Raw genomic sequence first — 16,003 nt, 5'->3', positions numbered from 1 at the left:
ACCAAAGCGGAAAGGTCTAGGTGGTACGTAGTTGTGATACGAATGACAGCAAGATGGAGAGGTCGTCAAGTGGGAAGAAAAGAGCAGAGATGGTATCTACCCGCGCATGCGCTGATGTGTTGTCCCCCGAAGAGTTGGTTGGGCTGCTGTGGATTTTTATGACCTACGACTGGCGCGCGACCTTCACAAGTCACCTGTCAGGATGCGCGCCGTGGATTACGATGCGAGATGAGAGTCGCAATGATGCAGAGAGTAAGGGAGATAGAGCGGAGAGATGGAAGAGAGTTTCTACGTGTCAAATGAGAGCGGTGGGTGATGAAGGGTTGAGTCTGGGTGAAGCTGAAATGGAGGGAGGAGGAGAGAAGAAGAGGAGGAGAGAGTGAAGACGAAGAGACGAGGGAAGCTGGAGCAGTTGAGGTAGCAGCGTAGCAGGCAGTTGGTCAGTGTTCGCGGGTTGGATCTACCGAATACAGTTTAGCGTGTCGGTTATGATTGGGTGATACGCGCCTGGCGAATGGGAGGAGGAGAGCGGCTGTAATAAGAGTTTCGGCCAGTTTTAGTTGTGAGTGAAGTAAGTCAAGTGAGGTCAAGTGAAGACGGAGCTGAGACCATGCGAATGGGTTGAACTGAATTGACTCAACGAAGAGAATGGTGTAGAAGGAGTGGAATGTTTCTTGTGACAGTAGGTAAATGAAAATATCAAATTTGTTACGGAGCATTTTAGATACAATAGACTTTTGATGGATCCATCATCCATGGACCGCCGCCCGACCCATCGATCATCAACAAAACTGGGCTCTGGCATGCGGGCGGTTGCCCTGACTAGAGAGCGTCGCATACACTGCAGCAGTGTCACGTGAATAAGTCTATGTCTTAGTCACGTGGCCACTCTCTGCCTAGTACACTACACTCCTCCGAACGGGGTACTGTAGCAACACAAATTGTACGAGCATTGCACTTAGTCAATGTTAATGCTACGAGATACTCCGTGCTGTATCAACTGTGTGTACACGAATCCTCGTAGGTACGGAGCAATTTGGCGGTATGCATGCCACCTACGTAGCCCTTTAGCCACCATCTACTACCGATCGGCCGTGATAGTGCCAAGTCCATGGTTGGGCAGATGCATCAATACCTGGGTACGGGTAGGTATATAGGATACGTTCTATCACATACGACTTCCAGTGACCTCGGATGGAAGCGAATGCCATCCGGAAAAGCATCACGTTTCCGTCCAAATGGCAAGGCCAGTTTCCTACTCTTGGACAACCATTTACTACGACAAACTACACATAGGAATGGCCTTGCTCGGCCGGAGGTACTGCGCCTTACTGCTTGCTGCGGGCACTACACGGTTAGCTTGTTAAAAAGCCTTGCTAAAAGTGGTTCCTCCATGTCGGACTGGCGACTTAGACTGTTAGACAACCCTAGGTAACACCGGACTTACAGAGCCTCTAAACAAAAGAGCGAGAGAGAAAAAACACATGGACAGGACAGCTGTTCAATTGGAGCAAGATTGATAGTAGTAGATCGATCAGAGAAAAGTGGAAAAATAGGGGATCAACCAAATGTTCAACGATGTCCATTGCTTCATGATCTATCTCCCTTCTCCCTTCTCCCTTCTCCCTTGAGGAATCACTCAATCGTGTGCCGTCGGCCGGCCAACAGGAGGCAGCTGTCAGAATTACCTAGGACTGTAAGAGGATGGATGGATGCGTCGGGTCGGCTACGAGGAGAGCCAGGATAGCAGGATGCAGGAAAACCAGACCTCCGAGCATGCGGCAATCATAGCGGCTTGTCATCTCGTCATACGCCATATTGTCTTTGCCTCTGTCGGTGTCCATAGGTAGTGTCTCATCCCTCAACTTTCATACGGAGTACCTATGTAAGTACCTCGTATATACACAATACACAATGCCTAGGTACGGAGTATCTACCTAGTTACTGTGTGTAGAGGTAGTTTACATACTGTTGAGAGGCGGTGGGAGCGGTAAGCGTTGCATTTTGTTGTGTTGGGCGGGTGGGATGAAAGTTGCCCTCCCACCATTCAACTGCACTACTGACGCAATTCCATCAAGCTCTTGGGTATTAGATCGCAAAGATAGGATAGATTAGGTTAATTGCCCATTGATAGTAGTAATTATTATTGTAGACTATGTTCCTGCGTGTGTATATGCATTTGTGTGTGTGCGAGGGAGGGAGAGCGTGCACTGTGAGCTCCTCCAACGTAACCAACATCCCAGCAAGGTCCCTACACCCCTACTCTCCTAGGTATCTTTTTTTTCTCTCACACACAGACACACCCGCCCGCCGAGCGAAGCTCTCTTTTCCATCCTCCGCACCCCCGACCATCTTATAACATCCATCTTCCCTCCCCCCCGATCCCTCCTTTCTCCCACCCCCACCCTCCTCTTCAAACCTCACAACTTCACAAAATGGCCTCTGCCCTGCGATTGAGCTCCAGCGCGCTCCGCGCCACCACTGCCTCTCCCCTCCGCTCCGCTGCCTTCAATGGCTTCCGTTGCTACTCTGCTGGCAAGACTACGGTTCGTCATTCCAAACATCACCGTCCCTCGGTCCGAGATGAATATTTCTAACAACATCAATTGCAGTCCCTGAAGGACACCTTCGCTGCCAAGCTCCCCGAGGAGATTGAGAAGATCAAGAAGCTCCGAAAGTATGCGCACACTTCCCATTGAACCCGTGGCATCCGCCGCCAGCAATCGAGAACATTGTCGTTAACATTGGTATCACAGGGAGCACGGCAACAAGGTTGTCGGTGAGGTCACTCTTGACCAGGTCTACGGTGGTGCCCGTGGCATCAAGTCTCTCGTCTGGGAGGTTCGTCACCGCCTATTCTAAACTACAAACAAAAAAGACGGAGAAGCTTACATCCATCTAGGGATCTGTTCTCGACTCCGAGGAGGGTATCCGCTTCCGTGGAAAGACCGTACGTATAGCCAATTCATCCTCTCTCACGATGGACCATCGCGACTGACAACATCCAAGATCCCAGAATGCCAGGAGGTCCTCCCCAAGGCCCCCGGTGGTGAGGAGCCTCTCCCAGAAGGTCTCTTCTGGCTCCTCCTCACCGGTGAGGTCCCCTCCGAGCAGCAGGTCCGCGACCTCTCTGCTGAGTGGGCTGCCCGCTCCGATGTCCCCAAGTTCGTCGAGGAGCTCATCGACCGCTGCCCCAACGACCTCCACCCCATGGCCCAGTTCTCCCTCGCCGTGACTGCTCTCGAGCACGAGTCCAACTTCGCCAAGGCCTATGCTAAGGGCATCCACAAGTCCCAGTACTGGGAGCACACCTTCGAGGACTCCATGGACCTCATTGCCAAGCTCCCCACCATCGCCGCCAGGATCTACCGCAACGTCTATAAGGACGGCAAGGTCGCTCCCGTCCAGAAGGACAAGGACTACGGTTACAACTTGGCCAACCAGCTCGGATTCGCCGAGAACAAGGACTTCGTCGAGTTGATGCGTCTGTACCTCACCATCCACTCCGACCACGAGGGTGGTAACGTCTCTGCCCACACCACCCACTTGGTCGGCAGCGCCCTCAGCTCCCCCTACCTCTCCTTGGCCGCTGGTCTCAACGGTCTCGCCGGTCCCCTCCACGGATTGGCCAACCAGGAGGTCCTCGTCTGGCTCCAGAAGATGAAGAAGGCCATCGGCAACGACCTCAGCGACCAGGCCATCAAGGACTACCTCTGGTCCACCCTCAAGGCCGGCCAGGTCGTGCCCGGATACGGCCACGCCGTCCTCCGCAAGACCGACCCCCGCTACGTGTCCCAGCGCGAGTTCGCCCAGAAGCATCTCGCCGACGACCCCATGTTCAAGCTCGTCAGCCAGGTCTACAAGATCGCCCCTGGCGTCCTCACCGAGCACGGCAAGACCAAGAACCCCTACCCCAACGTCGACGCCCACTCCGGTGTCCTCCTCCAGTACTACGGCCTCACCGAGCAGAACTACTACACCGTCCTCTTCGGTGTGTCCCGCGCTCTCGGTGTCCTTCCCCAGCTCATCATCGACCGTGCCGTCGGCGCCCCCATCGAGAGGCCCAAGTCCTTCAGCACCGAGGCCTACGCCAAGTTGGTCGGCGCTTCCTTGTAAAAACATCGCAAGAGACATCTTCTTTACCGATGACGACGGGGTTCATGGAGCGATGATGGTTTTTTGAAAATGAAATTGGCTTTAGAATTTGATCGGAAAAAGAAAAAGAAACAATCAACGACAAACCACCGTGTACACCAACTAGAAATAATTCCAGGGAAATTGATTTTTGGGTGGGATACCAGGTCTTCCGATTTCTTTTTTTTCTCTTTCCTCAAATCTCATGATTTAGCATGCTTTGTCTCTCTCTCGCCGGAGAGCGAAACACAAACACACATATATCTGTAGTACTACCCCCTCACCCCGCGCTTCCTCTGAATTCAAAAAAATTCATCACATTAACGAAACAAACAAACAAAACTCCACTCTCAATTTCTTGACTTCGAATGAACTATTTGACTGCTGTTATGTCATTGTGCATGAACCTACCCTCACCCGGACACACGTTTTTCCGGCCAACATGGTATCGAATTCTATAGCATCATTCGTCGTGATGATGCGTCCTACAATGTTCAATTGAAAATGTGCAGAGCCGTATCGGAGGTAAGCTATTACCTCACCTAACCTTCCCTCACATTTGCGACTCTATCCTTCGGGATGATACAACAACAACAAGGGTCTCTGTGCCTTTGCGTGCGTGTGGCGCCGTAACCGTAGTCGTAATCGCCGAAACCCCTACATCCCTAATTATCGAGGTACATACATGTGTACACACATATTATTTCACAAGGGACCTCCGTCGCCACGCTGCAAGCCAGCAGGGTACACGAAAAGCAAACAAATAAAAAAATGAATCGGAGGTCGAGATTACACTCGCGGTCCGATGGGAAGAGGATGACGTATCTCTGCGTGTATGCAGTGGTTTGTAGGAGCATCAGCTCAGCTCAGCTCGGCGTGCGTGTGTCGTCAGATTGAATACCTCCCTAGGTAGGCGTGTTCGGGGTACGAGTAACTCAGACCGTTTGGTATGATATCGTGAGTTAGCAGGAGTGATTGTTAACTACATCTAACTAGTGTGTCTACAGAAGTCTGGGGGTGTCCAATTGACATGTGCAAATGGATTCATTTTCACGTCTTCATGTATTCCTGTACTCTGGGGAGCCGCGGCGTTTGGCATGTGTACCGTACAGTACATGGGTGGGTACCTACGACCTCGGAGCTTGCAGGAGGAGGAGCGAGTTTGGGGTAATACCAGACTCAGTAAGTATTGTTACAGGCCGTGGGGGAGAGAAGAGAACGAGAGACGAGACGAATAATAGCCGGATCCCGAAATCTCCGCATACTCGTGATATCGTGGTCGGTTCCCCATGGTTAGAGAGGAGCGTGGTGAGATTTTCTAGGTGCGATACCGCAGCGTATATGTATCTAGCTACTGTAGGAGGTGGGTGTTGGATGGACTAGACCGGGGCTGGCTGGAGTACTCCGAATAGTTGCTCAAACAGGTCCAGGTCAATTATTACCACCGCGGCCGTAAACGTACATTCAGCGTAGAGAAGATAATAAATCGCAACGTTGTTCTTCGGAAAGGGGCGTATATAAGACGGTATAAAAATAATTTGTTGAGCTACATTGTGATACCGCAAAGTATCCTCGTACCTTATGCATGCAAAGAAACTATTCAACAAGTATCGTTCCTCCGACTATCGATATCATCATTATTTTTATCCAAACATAGGATAATTCTTTTCTTTTCTTTTTCAAAACTGTTACGACGGAGTACACCAATTTCGCGACTCTCGCCTTATTCTGCCTAGCCGATACTCAACTGTTTTTTCCCCTTGTAAGGCTCGAACCTACCGGTAGGAACGCCGGCGTCTCTTCATGGGGGGGTGGGGAGGAGGGACTTGCGTTTGCACAACACTTGGCGGATACTTGTCCATAGACTTACGGTGCGAACAGTTGACTTCGAGTAATAATTATAATAGAGGAATAACTATTATCATCATCATCATTATTAGAGGAATATAGAGGTGTTAGGCACGAGTAAGTCCCGTCAATTACTATCGTTTTGTTGCCCCAATCATCGTTTGTCGTTGGCCCATCATTCCCCATTCCCCGACAAGTCAGATCAATCAACCGATCAAGCCAACCAACCGACCAACCAATCCCCTTGGTTTTGTCACCCAGAGCCTGAGAGATAGGTAACTGGAGATAGGTAGAGTAGAGAAAGGGAAGGGAAGAAGTAGGACAGCTTTCCCAACATCATCTCGCACATCGGTGGTTCGGCTTGGACCTTAAGCCTCAATTCCTCTTCACCAACAGCCATCATCAACATAGCTATAGCCACCGCCATAGCCGTACCATTGCCTTAGAGACCCATAGGTAAGCCTCGAGAGTTGCGACTAGGAGCTTCGACCATCTCCGACCATCTTCTACCCTTCCCGGTGCTGGTACGGTGTACCTATCCTCTACGGTATCCTCTAACAACCTACGGTCTGCGGTCTACGGTCTACGGTACGGTCTACCTCGTACCCTAAACCATCCCAGTTCCTCCTTAGCACGTCTGCTAAATATCCCCGTCACCGCTCCCCTTCCCTTTTCTTTCCCCCATCCCCCATCTCGAATCCATAACACACTTCCTCAACTTTTCCTCCCTCTCCTCCTTCCCGCGAAGAAGCACACTACTCCCTTGGTCAGGGCCCTAATCTCGACAAGAAATCCCAGATTATGTCCGCTCCCGCAGCAAGCATCGCAGGTGTCACTGCGCCTCCTCCGTTGGAGAAGAAGCCCGTCAAGTTCAGCAACTTGCTCCGTGAGTCTCTCCTTTGCCCGCAGTCCTCTCCTGCGAGCTCCCCAACTATGGATTTCCGCTGACCGGTGTTGTTGCGTTACAGTCGGAGCTGGTCTGAATTTGTTTGAGTACGTATCCTCTTTATCCCTTCCCCCCTCAGCGTCCTTCGGAGCTTCGAATCGCTAACATCTGGGTTACAGAGTGACTACTCTGGGACAGGTAAATTGCCACCGATCCAATCCGATGACTCTCCGAACGAGATAGCTGACAACATGGAATAGCCTTTGGAGGTCGTCAAGACCACCATGGCTGCCAACAGGGCTGACGGCTTCGCTGGTGCTCTTGGAAGGGTTTGGGCGCGCGGTGGAGTCCTAGGATGTGAGTCCCCAACACCGTCCCCAGCCGTCACTTGCCAGCTAGCGCAAACTTCCACGAACGACAACTGACAACTTTTCCTCGCACACAGTCTACCAGGGCCTCATTCCTTGGGCTTGGATCGAAGCCTCGACAAAGGGTGCCGTCCTCCTCTTCGTCGCCTCCGATGCCGAATTCCGCGCAAAGGCCCTCGGCGCCCCCGACTTCGTCGCCGGAATCACTGGTGGTATGGTCGGAGGTCTCGCCCAGGCGTACGCGACCATGGGCTTCTGCACCTGCATGAAGACGGTGGAGATCACCAAGCACAAGGTCGCCGCCGCCGGGCTGAAGCCCCCGACCACCATGGAGACCTTCATGGACATCTGGCGCAAGGAGGGCATCCGCGGCATCAACCGTGGCGTCAACGCCGTCGCCGTCCGCCAGGTCACCAACTGGGGCTCCCGCTTCGGTCTCTCCCGTGTCGCCGAGACCGGCATCCGCAGGGTCACGGGCAAGGAGAACGGCGAGAAGCTGGGCGTCATGGAGAAGGTCATCGCGTCCGCCCTCGGTGGTGGCTTGTCCGCGTGGAACCAGCCCATCGAGGTCATCCGCGTCGAGATGCAGAGCAAGACCGTCGACCCCGACCGTCCCAAGAACCTGACCGTCGGCAAGGCCGCCAGGTACATCTACTCGAAGAACGGATTGAAGGGTCTTTACCGCGGCGTTACTCCTCGTATTGGTCTCGGCGTTTGGCAGACGGTTTGCATGGTGGCTTTGGGCGACATGTACGTTCAGTCCCAATTTCCTCCCCAATCAACCACATCAAATTACTAACACAATCCAACACAGTGCCAAGGAGGCTGTCGAGAAGCTCACCGGTGACAAGGTCACTGCTAAGCATTAGAAGGCGTTATTGTCGGATTTTTGGTCTCGCGGAAAAATTATAGTCCCAGGATTTAACTGAACTTCCCGCTCGTCGATTTATTCATTAGAAGAATTCCCTCCCGTCCCCCTATATCCCGGGATTTGTTACGAGACCAAGGCTTATCACCTTTTGTTTTTAGTTGATTGTGTTAGAGAGCAGCAATGCATGCCGGCATTCGTCACTATTGTTCTGTATTGCTAGCTAGCCATGCATACATGAAGGCGGGTTTGCCGATACGATATTAATATCAAATTCCTCTGTTTCGAGAGAAGGGGCTTTTCAGTAAGGGAAAAGAAAATTCATAATTGTTATAGAGGAGATGACTGTTATCTGAGTGATGTATATTTGTGATGAGACGTCCTAGTTGAACCTCTTTTTTTACACAATGTATGCCCATGATTTGTTCAATGATGATATTACAAGGGTTCCACTGGGGCGGCTAACAATATCAATAGTTTGCTGATATACCTTTGGTGCACTAAATTGTTTTCTAAGGTCCTGAATGAAGTAGCTCCATCGACTGGATCTCCGAAGGTGTTACCATTCTGCAGATCAATCTTATATGCTTCAACTGCTGTAACGAGAGTGGACGGAAGGGAAGATGCCAATCAAGTCAGAGAGAAAGCCAAGTATGAAGCTGAGAAGCTGTAATGGTTGGTCATATTCAATATTCGAATGCTCAAAGAGATAACTTAGGTAACCCCACTTGATTACCAGTGACGTCCGGGTTTCTGTTCCCCCCCCCCACCTCTCCGACCAACAGCCAACTAGCTCTATCCATGCAAGTAAACACCCGCGTTTGCTCTCCCCAATAAAGCTTTACCTAGGGTCAACTTGCACGTCACATCAACCATCCATCGATCAATCTATCGTCCTCGCCTTACAACCCAACAAACACTACGGAGTATCCGCCACGACTACGGCGCGACAACGTAAAGGAAGCCGAGCTACGATGAGAACTTGCAGTGCTTCGTCATGTCAAGTTCCATCTCGTGCATTGCGACGAGTGTACAGCGCAGGGTGAGTCTACTGCTTGTTTGCCACATATTCTGCTTGCTCTGGGACGCTTTCGTGAAGTACGGGTAGAATATGTTTGGGAACCTCCTCCATAGTCGTAACTTTCCCATTACTCGCAGTGATGGCACCTTCAGTTATCATGTCACATTTCTCTTCCTTTCGCTAACTCTCATCTCAGGCTGAGTTTCTGGAAGAGCTACCGCTCCTATCGCAATATAGGTGCAACCTCACTTGTCTATCTCACGTTTACAACCTCTTCATCTTTGCCAGCTGCGACACCATCCACGTCTACCAACCCACCTATCCGGACCAAAGTCTATCAAAGGAGCCGGCCTTGATCTTGGAGCCTCCCATCTCGCGACCAAATCTAGGACACTACGTCGACTACATCCACCCGCACTCCATTAACCATCTCCGCCTCGACTACCTAGGCACAGAGGAGATCCTCCTGGCCGTATGCGACGATGGCGATGTCATCGCGTACACCACGGCTTCGATCCAACGTGCCATCGACCAGCAGCAAGCCGGCCTTGAAGGCAAAGAGAAGCCCTATATTCGGCCTCTTCTGCACAGGAATGTTGGGATGAGTGCGTGGGGTATATCGGTCCATCGCGAGGCTCGACTCATTGCTATCAGCGCAAACACTGCAAATGTCACAGTAATTGCTTTTGGGTTGTCCGAACAGCCGCTGGACCCTTTGAGATCGTTCGAAGGGTCACCAGAAATGTAAGCTCCGACTTATCAAAAGAACGGGATCGGTCAAGAATCATTCTCACTTTATCACACCAGTCCCTCCATTCCGCACGATCCTCAACAGGCAGGTATACAAGACCGCTCCAAAGATCGTGTAATCACACTAGTCGGGCGAGGAAACATCCCCTCGGTATCCTTCAACAACACTGGTGCTGATCCCTGTGGGAGATGGCTTCTCAGCAGTTCCATACACGGGATAACGGTTCTCTGGGACCTACACAATCCTCAGATGCCCGCTCGCGCTATGCATGTGGGTCGATGCTACAAGACGTTCAGTCCGAAGAGGGATCCAGGGCCATTGGAAGACTGTGGGTGCGGACAGGTGGCGCACGCAAGTGAGTTTGTCCTATCAAGTAGGAGATGTGTATGGCTAATCGGTGGTGATTTAAAGCTTGGGGTGCCATCTTCATCGATCCGAGAACATGCAGGCCGTTTTATTCGTTGAAAGATGCTTTTGGCGGCGTCCCCACTGAGGTTGACCCCTGTTTCTGGGACACGACAGGATCCAGGCTCAAGAGAGATGATTTGAAGCTTGAACGTGATTTCTTCAACAAGGTTCTGTATCCTGAGTATGCCAGCTCCGCCAGCGAAGGAAGCATTGGGGATGACGATATTGACATGGAAGACCTGTCTGGGTCGGATGTGGACAACGATGATGGACCCGCGGCGGAAGATTTGCATTCTATACTGGCTGAGGGATTGGTACCAGGTGTCCCTCCTAACGAAGATCAAGACTCGGACGGAATGCTATCCCTCGACGGTTCGAGCGAGAGTGGGAGCGATCAGGAGGCAGAGTCGATAGCACAGAATGAGACTCCAGCTCCCGCCCAACTGCAAGCTACACAACCTCCCACAAACAATCCATCTCTACCACCTCCATCACCTCCTCATACGCAAGACCCTCCCCCCGAACAGGACGCCACCCAATCCGATTCCTCCAGTCAATCCGACACCGAACCTCCCGCCGCAGCAGTCGACCCCAACCACCTCTTCACGCAAGCCATGTCCGCCGCAGCCCAATACGTCTCCCAAACGCAAACCCTCTCCAGCATCACCATCCCCCCTGGGCTCCCCCTCCCCCCACACGCCTACACCGGCAGCATGCGCAGCCACCCCTCAAAGATCCCCTACTACGAAGTCCGATCCGCCAGCGGCCTCTCCTCGCGGCACATCCCCACCCCCTCCCCCTGCCTCATCATCACCAAGGACGAAATCTCCCTCCTCCAATCCCTCACCCACGCGCCCTCCTCCCCCTCCTCAAACGACCCCCAGCCCACGATCCCAACAATGCACAACCCGCTGTTCCCGGACGAAATCAACCTCCGCCGCCGCCTCCCCTGGACCCGCCGCCTCAACTTCAGCGCTTACATCCCGGCGCTCGGGGCTTTCGTGGTGGGTTCGAATGCGGGGCGCTGCGCGGTGTTTGCGCTGACGAGCGTGAAGGTTGCGGGGGAGGGGGGCTGGGGGGAGGAGACGGTGTATGGGTTTCGTCAGGAGCATATTTTGCCGCTGCCCGAGCAGCAGGAGGATAATGTTCCTCCTGTTTCGCCGATGGTGGGGATGGCGGTCGGGCCTGTGCAGGGGATGTTGGATGGCGACGGTAACGGAGCTGGAGATGGTGAGGGAGAGAAAGAGGAGGAGGACGGCAGGAGGTGGCGGCTCATGATGCTGTTTGCCGACCATACGGTTTGGAGCTACGAGATTGCGAGGAAGAGGGAGGGGAGGGAGCCTGCGTTGGGGGAGTTGTTTGTCTAGGGAGGGGCGCTGAAGTTGAGCTTGGACTTGTTCCATAAACCTTCCCTCACGATGGTATGTTTGATGTGAATTGGAATTGGTAGACATACACGGCCTGATAATGACGTAAATTAATTTTGTTCGAGTGGTAGCAATGGTAGGCAATGGTACTACTTATACCAACATCTGCTTTCTGTCTGGCAAGACAGATGGGTAGTTCCACTACTGTGCGATGGTGATAGTGGAAGGTGTGTTTTGGGGTTTTCCTTTTTATGTTGTTTAATGTTTGATGGTGATGACGACGCATGACGGCCTTGACCGGCCGGTTAGATATAGTACTCGTGGCAGTATGTAGGTTGGTCCCGGGCGATTGAGTCAATGGATATAAGCATGAATACAGGAATTCTTCTCTTAAGGGATTTGTCTTTTGGTGGTGTAGAGTTGAGTGGAGGCGATGGGTGATGATGGTTGATATGTACGCACTACCTAGGTAGGTAGTTATACGGGGGTTTTTTGAGAATGATATCTACACAAGCACGCCGTACGGGGCAAGATGAGAGCGCGTGATTATGAGATAGGATGTATGTGTAGGTATCTAGTATGTACATGTGGTCTGAATACTACAACACAACGCCGATACAAGGAGATGTTGGATTTATGGCGGATATAGTAGACACCTATATATCTTTTGTATCGAGTACCCGACCACAGTAAAATAGAAAGTCTTTAATCTGCAGTGTAGTCGGAATAGATACAGGGCAGTTGGGGAATAGACGGGGTTTATTATGAGAGACTATTCTTAACCATCGCTGTACAAGATACAATACAAATGCCAAAGAAGTTTTGCTAGGTGTAAGGTTGTTTGGTCTAACATGTTTCAATTGCTACAAGTAGAATTATAATTTCATTGCAGGGCGGTTGAAGAGTAAAAGGACTTTCTTTGTTGGGTCTCTGACCTTGTGCAGAGTATTTCCGCAGAAATTATTCTCAAGAACCTCTGTAAAGATATGTAGTTGTGTAATTATATTTATCTATCAATTGACTGATGTTGAGACGTCAATTGAGATAGCTGCTATTTTTTCTTCATCGGAGGTCTGTTGAATACGAGGCTGGACGGATCGACCGTGCATTGCTATGACGCCGGGAACGACGCAAATGCTAAAGCGAGTTGACACGTGCAACGAATGATTGGCTAATTCGAGCCCATGCCGGGTTCAGAGAGCTCCCCACCCGTCCAAACTAGCAACCACCAACCATCGAACCTCTGGATTTCTTGCGTTCGAAAGAAAGACCGGCCGTGGTTCTTCTTCAATTTTCAGAATCATATCCCCCCCCCGAGAGGAATTGAATTGATCCTCTACATTCATTCCCTTCCTACGCGACACAGTCTCCTTGTTCTCACGCATTGCATCGAAACGAAGGAACACCCGCAGCACCGCGAGCCGTCGGCCCAAACACCCACCAATCGACATCCATCCCATCCATCCCAACAACGCAACCCAACACCCGCATTCCCTTCCTTACCTCGCACCCACCATGCGCTTCGGCACGACGCTCCGCAAGAGCATCTACCCGCCGTGGAAGGCGTACTACGTCGACTACGAGAAGCTGAAGAAGCTTCTCAAGGACAGCGACGACAGCGCGTCGCCGATCGACGAGGACGACGACAAGTGGACCGACGAGGACGAGACGGCCTTCGTCGACGAGCTGATCCACGTCCAGCTCGAGAAGGTGCACCGGTTCCAGTCTGAGGTCGCGCAGAAGCTACGGGACAGGACCACCGCCTGCGAGAAGAAGCTCGAGCCGCTTGCTGTTGGCATCAAAGGCGACCAGCAACAGCAGAAAGATGATGGCGCGCAGACGTACGCCGAGGCAGCGAAGCCGGAGCCCGCGGCCACCGCGAAGCAGGAATTGAAGCCCGAGGAGAGGGAGAAGCTGCTGAAGGAGGTGCTTGCGGAGTTGGATGATATCACGAAGGAGGTGAATGAGCTGGAGAAGTACAGCAGGATCAATTACACGGCGTTCTTCAAGGCGACGAAGAAGCATGACCGCAAGCGCGGCGGTGCGTATAGGCTGCGCGCCTTTTTGGAGACGAGGCTTGCGGCGCATCCGCTCAACAAGGAGGACCATTCGCCGCTGCTGTTTAGGTTGTCGGCGATGTATTCTTTTGTCAGGCAGAGCTTGGAGGGGAAGACGAGTGAGGCGTTGTCGTTTGCGGAGAGCACGACTGGTGGGGAGAGCTTCACGTCGCATAAGTGTAAGTTTTCGGGTTTCCATGACTGTTGTAAGGGAATTGGCTAATTGGTGATAGTCTGGATCCACAAGGACAACATCCTCGAGGTCAAGACGGTCATTCTCCGTCGCCTGCCGGTGCTCGTGTACAATCCCCAGACTTCGAAGGTCGCAGAGGGCTCTCAGCGCGATCCTACCCTCACGTCGATCTACTTCGACAACCCCAAGTTCTCGCTGTACACCGACAAGGTGAACCATACTCCCAATGCCGGATCATTGCGCCTTCGCTGGTATGGACAGCTCGCCGAGAAGCCCGAAATCGTGTTCGAGAAGAAAGAGATCAAGGATGGGGATGCCAGCGAAGAGCAGAGATTCCCGATCAAAGAGAAGTACATTGAGCAATTCATCGAGGGAAAGTACAAGATGGAGAAGACCATCCAGAAGATGGAGTACCAGAAGAAGGACGCCGAGACCATTGAAGGCTTCAAGAAGGCCGTCGACGACATCCAGTCCTTTATCAAGAAGAACGAGCTCCAGCCCGTACTCCGCGCCAACTACACCCGCACCGCGTTCCAGATCCCCGGCGATGACCGTGTGAGGATCTCTCTAGACACCAATCTTGCCACCATCCGCGAGGATTCCCTTGACCACGACCGACCGTGCCGTGATCCCGAGGACTGGCACCGCAGGGACATCGACGGCTCCCAGATGGAGTACCCATTCAAGGCCATCCGCAAGGGCGAGATCAACCGCTTCCCCTACGCGCTGCTCGAGATCAAGACCAAGGGAATGAAGAAGTACGAGTGGATTGAGGACCTCATGAACTCTCATCTCGTCAAGGAGACGCCCCGTTTCTCCAAGTTCGTGCACGGTGTTGCCATGCTCTTCGACGACAACGTCAACACATTCCCCTTTTGGCTGAGCGATATCGACACCGACATCCGACAGGAGCCCCAGCAAGCCTTTGAGGAGGAGCAGGAGCGCAAGAAGAAGGCTGCCGAGGACGACTTCGCCGTGGGAAGTCTGTTCGGCGCAAAGGCGAGCCCCAGCTACCGTCCCTCCGTCACCTCTCCCGTCGGATCACCCGTCGTCTCCAAGTCCCTCACCAAGCGCGCAACCTCCAACGCCTCTGGCCTACAAACCAGCCAAAACGTCTCAGACGACATCCCTTCCAACGGCAAGAAAGCCACCGAGGAGCCCGATTCCGACGAGGACGACGAAGGCACCGCCCTCCTCAAGAACCCTTTCTCCCAATCCACGGGCCTCCGCTCCCTCTTCCCCTCCTTCACATCCAACTCCAAATACGCCCGCGCCAAACAACAAGACCGCATCCAACTGCCCCCCGGCGTCCGGGACCCCGGCGTCTGGATCAAAGACCAAGGCCCCGTGCGCGTCGAAGCCAAAGTCTGGCTCGCAAACCAGCGCACCTACATCAAATGGCAGCACGTCTCCGTGCTGCTCGCGTCCCTCTCCCTCGGCCTCTACAACGCCGCCGGCGAAGACAATAACATCGCACGCTCCCTCGCCGTCGTGTACACCCTCATCGCCGCCTTCACCCTCGCCTGGGGCTGGGGCATGTACATGTGGAGGATGAAGCTCATCAAGCAGCGCAGCGGCACGGACTTCGATAACGTGGTTGGGCCGATGGTCGTGTGTGTGGGACTGGCTGTCGCGTTGGTGCTGAATTTCGCGTTTAAGGTAAGTCGTTCTTCCGTATCCGTTCTGGAGCTTGATCAGTAGTGAGTGCATTGATGCTAACGAGATTGTAACAGTACAACGCCATCGTCAACGACAAGAATCGTCACGCGGGACACTCATCACCCAACGCGACGCTCTCCGGGGGCGAGAGGATCGAACTCGTCAGGTAGAGGTTTCGTGTAGTGGGTCTGCAACGCGTCCTTGTTGAATCTAATGTTATATTACTGCACTGCACTGCATATATCTATGTGCCCGCGAGAGAGAGGGGGAAATCTTTGTACAGTTACATATTTCTTGTTTCTGGTGTCATGTTGTATCTATCTATGTTCGTATCCGGTTTTCATATTCCATATAGTTGCACGGAGGGGTGGGGTGGGGAATATACGTCTGTTCTATGGCGATAATTGACCATTATTACCGTCAGAGATACTCATTCATGCATG

The 16,003-nt window shown here is 52.5% G+C and overlaps 4 protein-coding genes across 4 annotated transcripts; all 4 read left to right on the top strand.

Annotated features, from left to right (window-relative positions):
• Positions 1-2,377: 2,377 nt before the first annotated feature.
• BU24DRAFT_392015 (citrate synthase) lies at positions 2,378-4,501 on the top strand. Its single transcript, XM_033525133.1, has 5 exons — positions 2,378-2,546; positions 2,613-2,677; positions 2,757-2,841; positions 2,903-2,950; positions 3,010-4,501. Exons 1-5 carry the CDS (start codon positions 2,436-2,438, stop codon positions 4,114-4,116), a joined length of 1,416 nt encoding a protein of 471 aa, XP_033385053.1. The 5' UTR covers positions 2,378-2,435; the 3' UTR covers positions 4,117-4,501.
• Positions 4,502-6,762: 2,261 nt separating this feature from the next.
• On the top strand, positions 6,763-8,517 carry BU24DRAFT_423075 (mitochondrial DNA replication protein YHM2). The gene is made up of 6 exons (XM_033528144.1): positions 6,763-6,868; positions 6,951-6,975; positions 7,048-7,066; positions 7,129-7,225; positions 7,314-7,986; positions 8,051-8,517. Exons 1-6 carry the CDS (start codon positions 6,784-6,786, stop codon positions 8,103-8,105), a joined length of 954 nt encoding a protein of 317 aa, XP_033385052.1. The 5' UTR covers positions 6,763-6,783; the 3' UTR covers positions 8,106-8,517.
• Positions 8,518-8,892: 375 nt separating this feature from the next.
• Positions 8,893-12,065, top strand: BU24DRAFT_451181 (uncharacterized protein). Its single transcript, XM_033531083.1, has 4 exons — positions 8,893-9,146; positions 9,322-9,869; positions 9,933-10,231; positions 10,288-12,065. Exons 1-4 carry the CDS (start codon positions 9,102-9,104, stop codon positions 11,649-11,651), a joined length of 2,256 nt encoding a protein of 751 aa, XP_033385051.1. The 5' UTR covers positions 8,893-9,101; the 3' UTR covers positions 11,652-12,065.
• Positions 12,066-12,877: 812 nt separating this feature from the next.
• BU24DRAFT_370611 (SPX-domain-containing protein) lies at positions 12,878-15,986 on the top strand. Its single transcript, XM_033524437.1, has 3 exons — positions 12,878-13,887; positions 13,942-15,560; positions 15,635-15,986. The coding sequence occupies exons 1-3, from the start codon at positions 13,167-13,169 to the stop codon at positions 15,728-15,730; spliced, it is 2,436 nt and encodes an 811-aa protein (XP_033385050.1). The 5' UTR covers positions 12,878-13,166; the 3' UTR covers positions 15,731-15,986.
• Positions 15,987-16,003: the final 17 nt, after the last annotated feature.

This window comes from Aaosphaeria arxii (assembly GCF_010015735.1).
Source record: "Aaosphaeria arxii CBS 175.79 unplaced genomic scaffold BU24scaffold_4, whole genome shotgun sequence".
NCBI classification, from domain to species: Eukaryota; Fungi; Ascomycota; class Dothideomycetes; order Pleosporales; genus Aaosphaeria; species Aaosphaeria arxii.
This window is presented reverse-complemented; position numbering and strand designations above follow the sequence as displayed.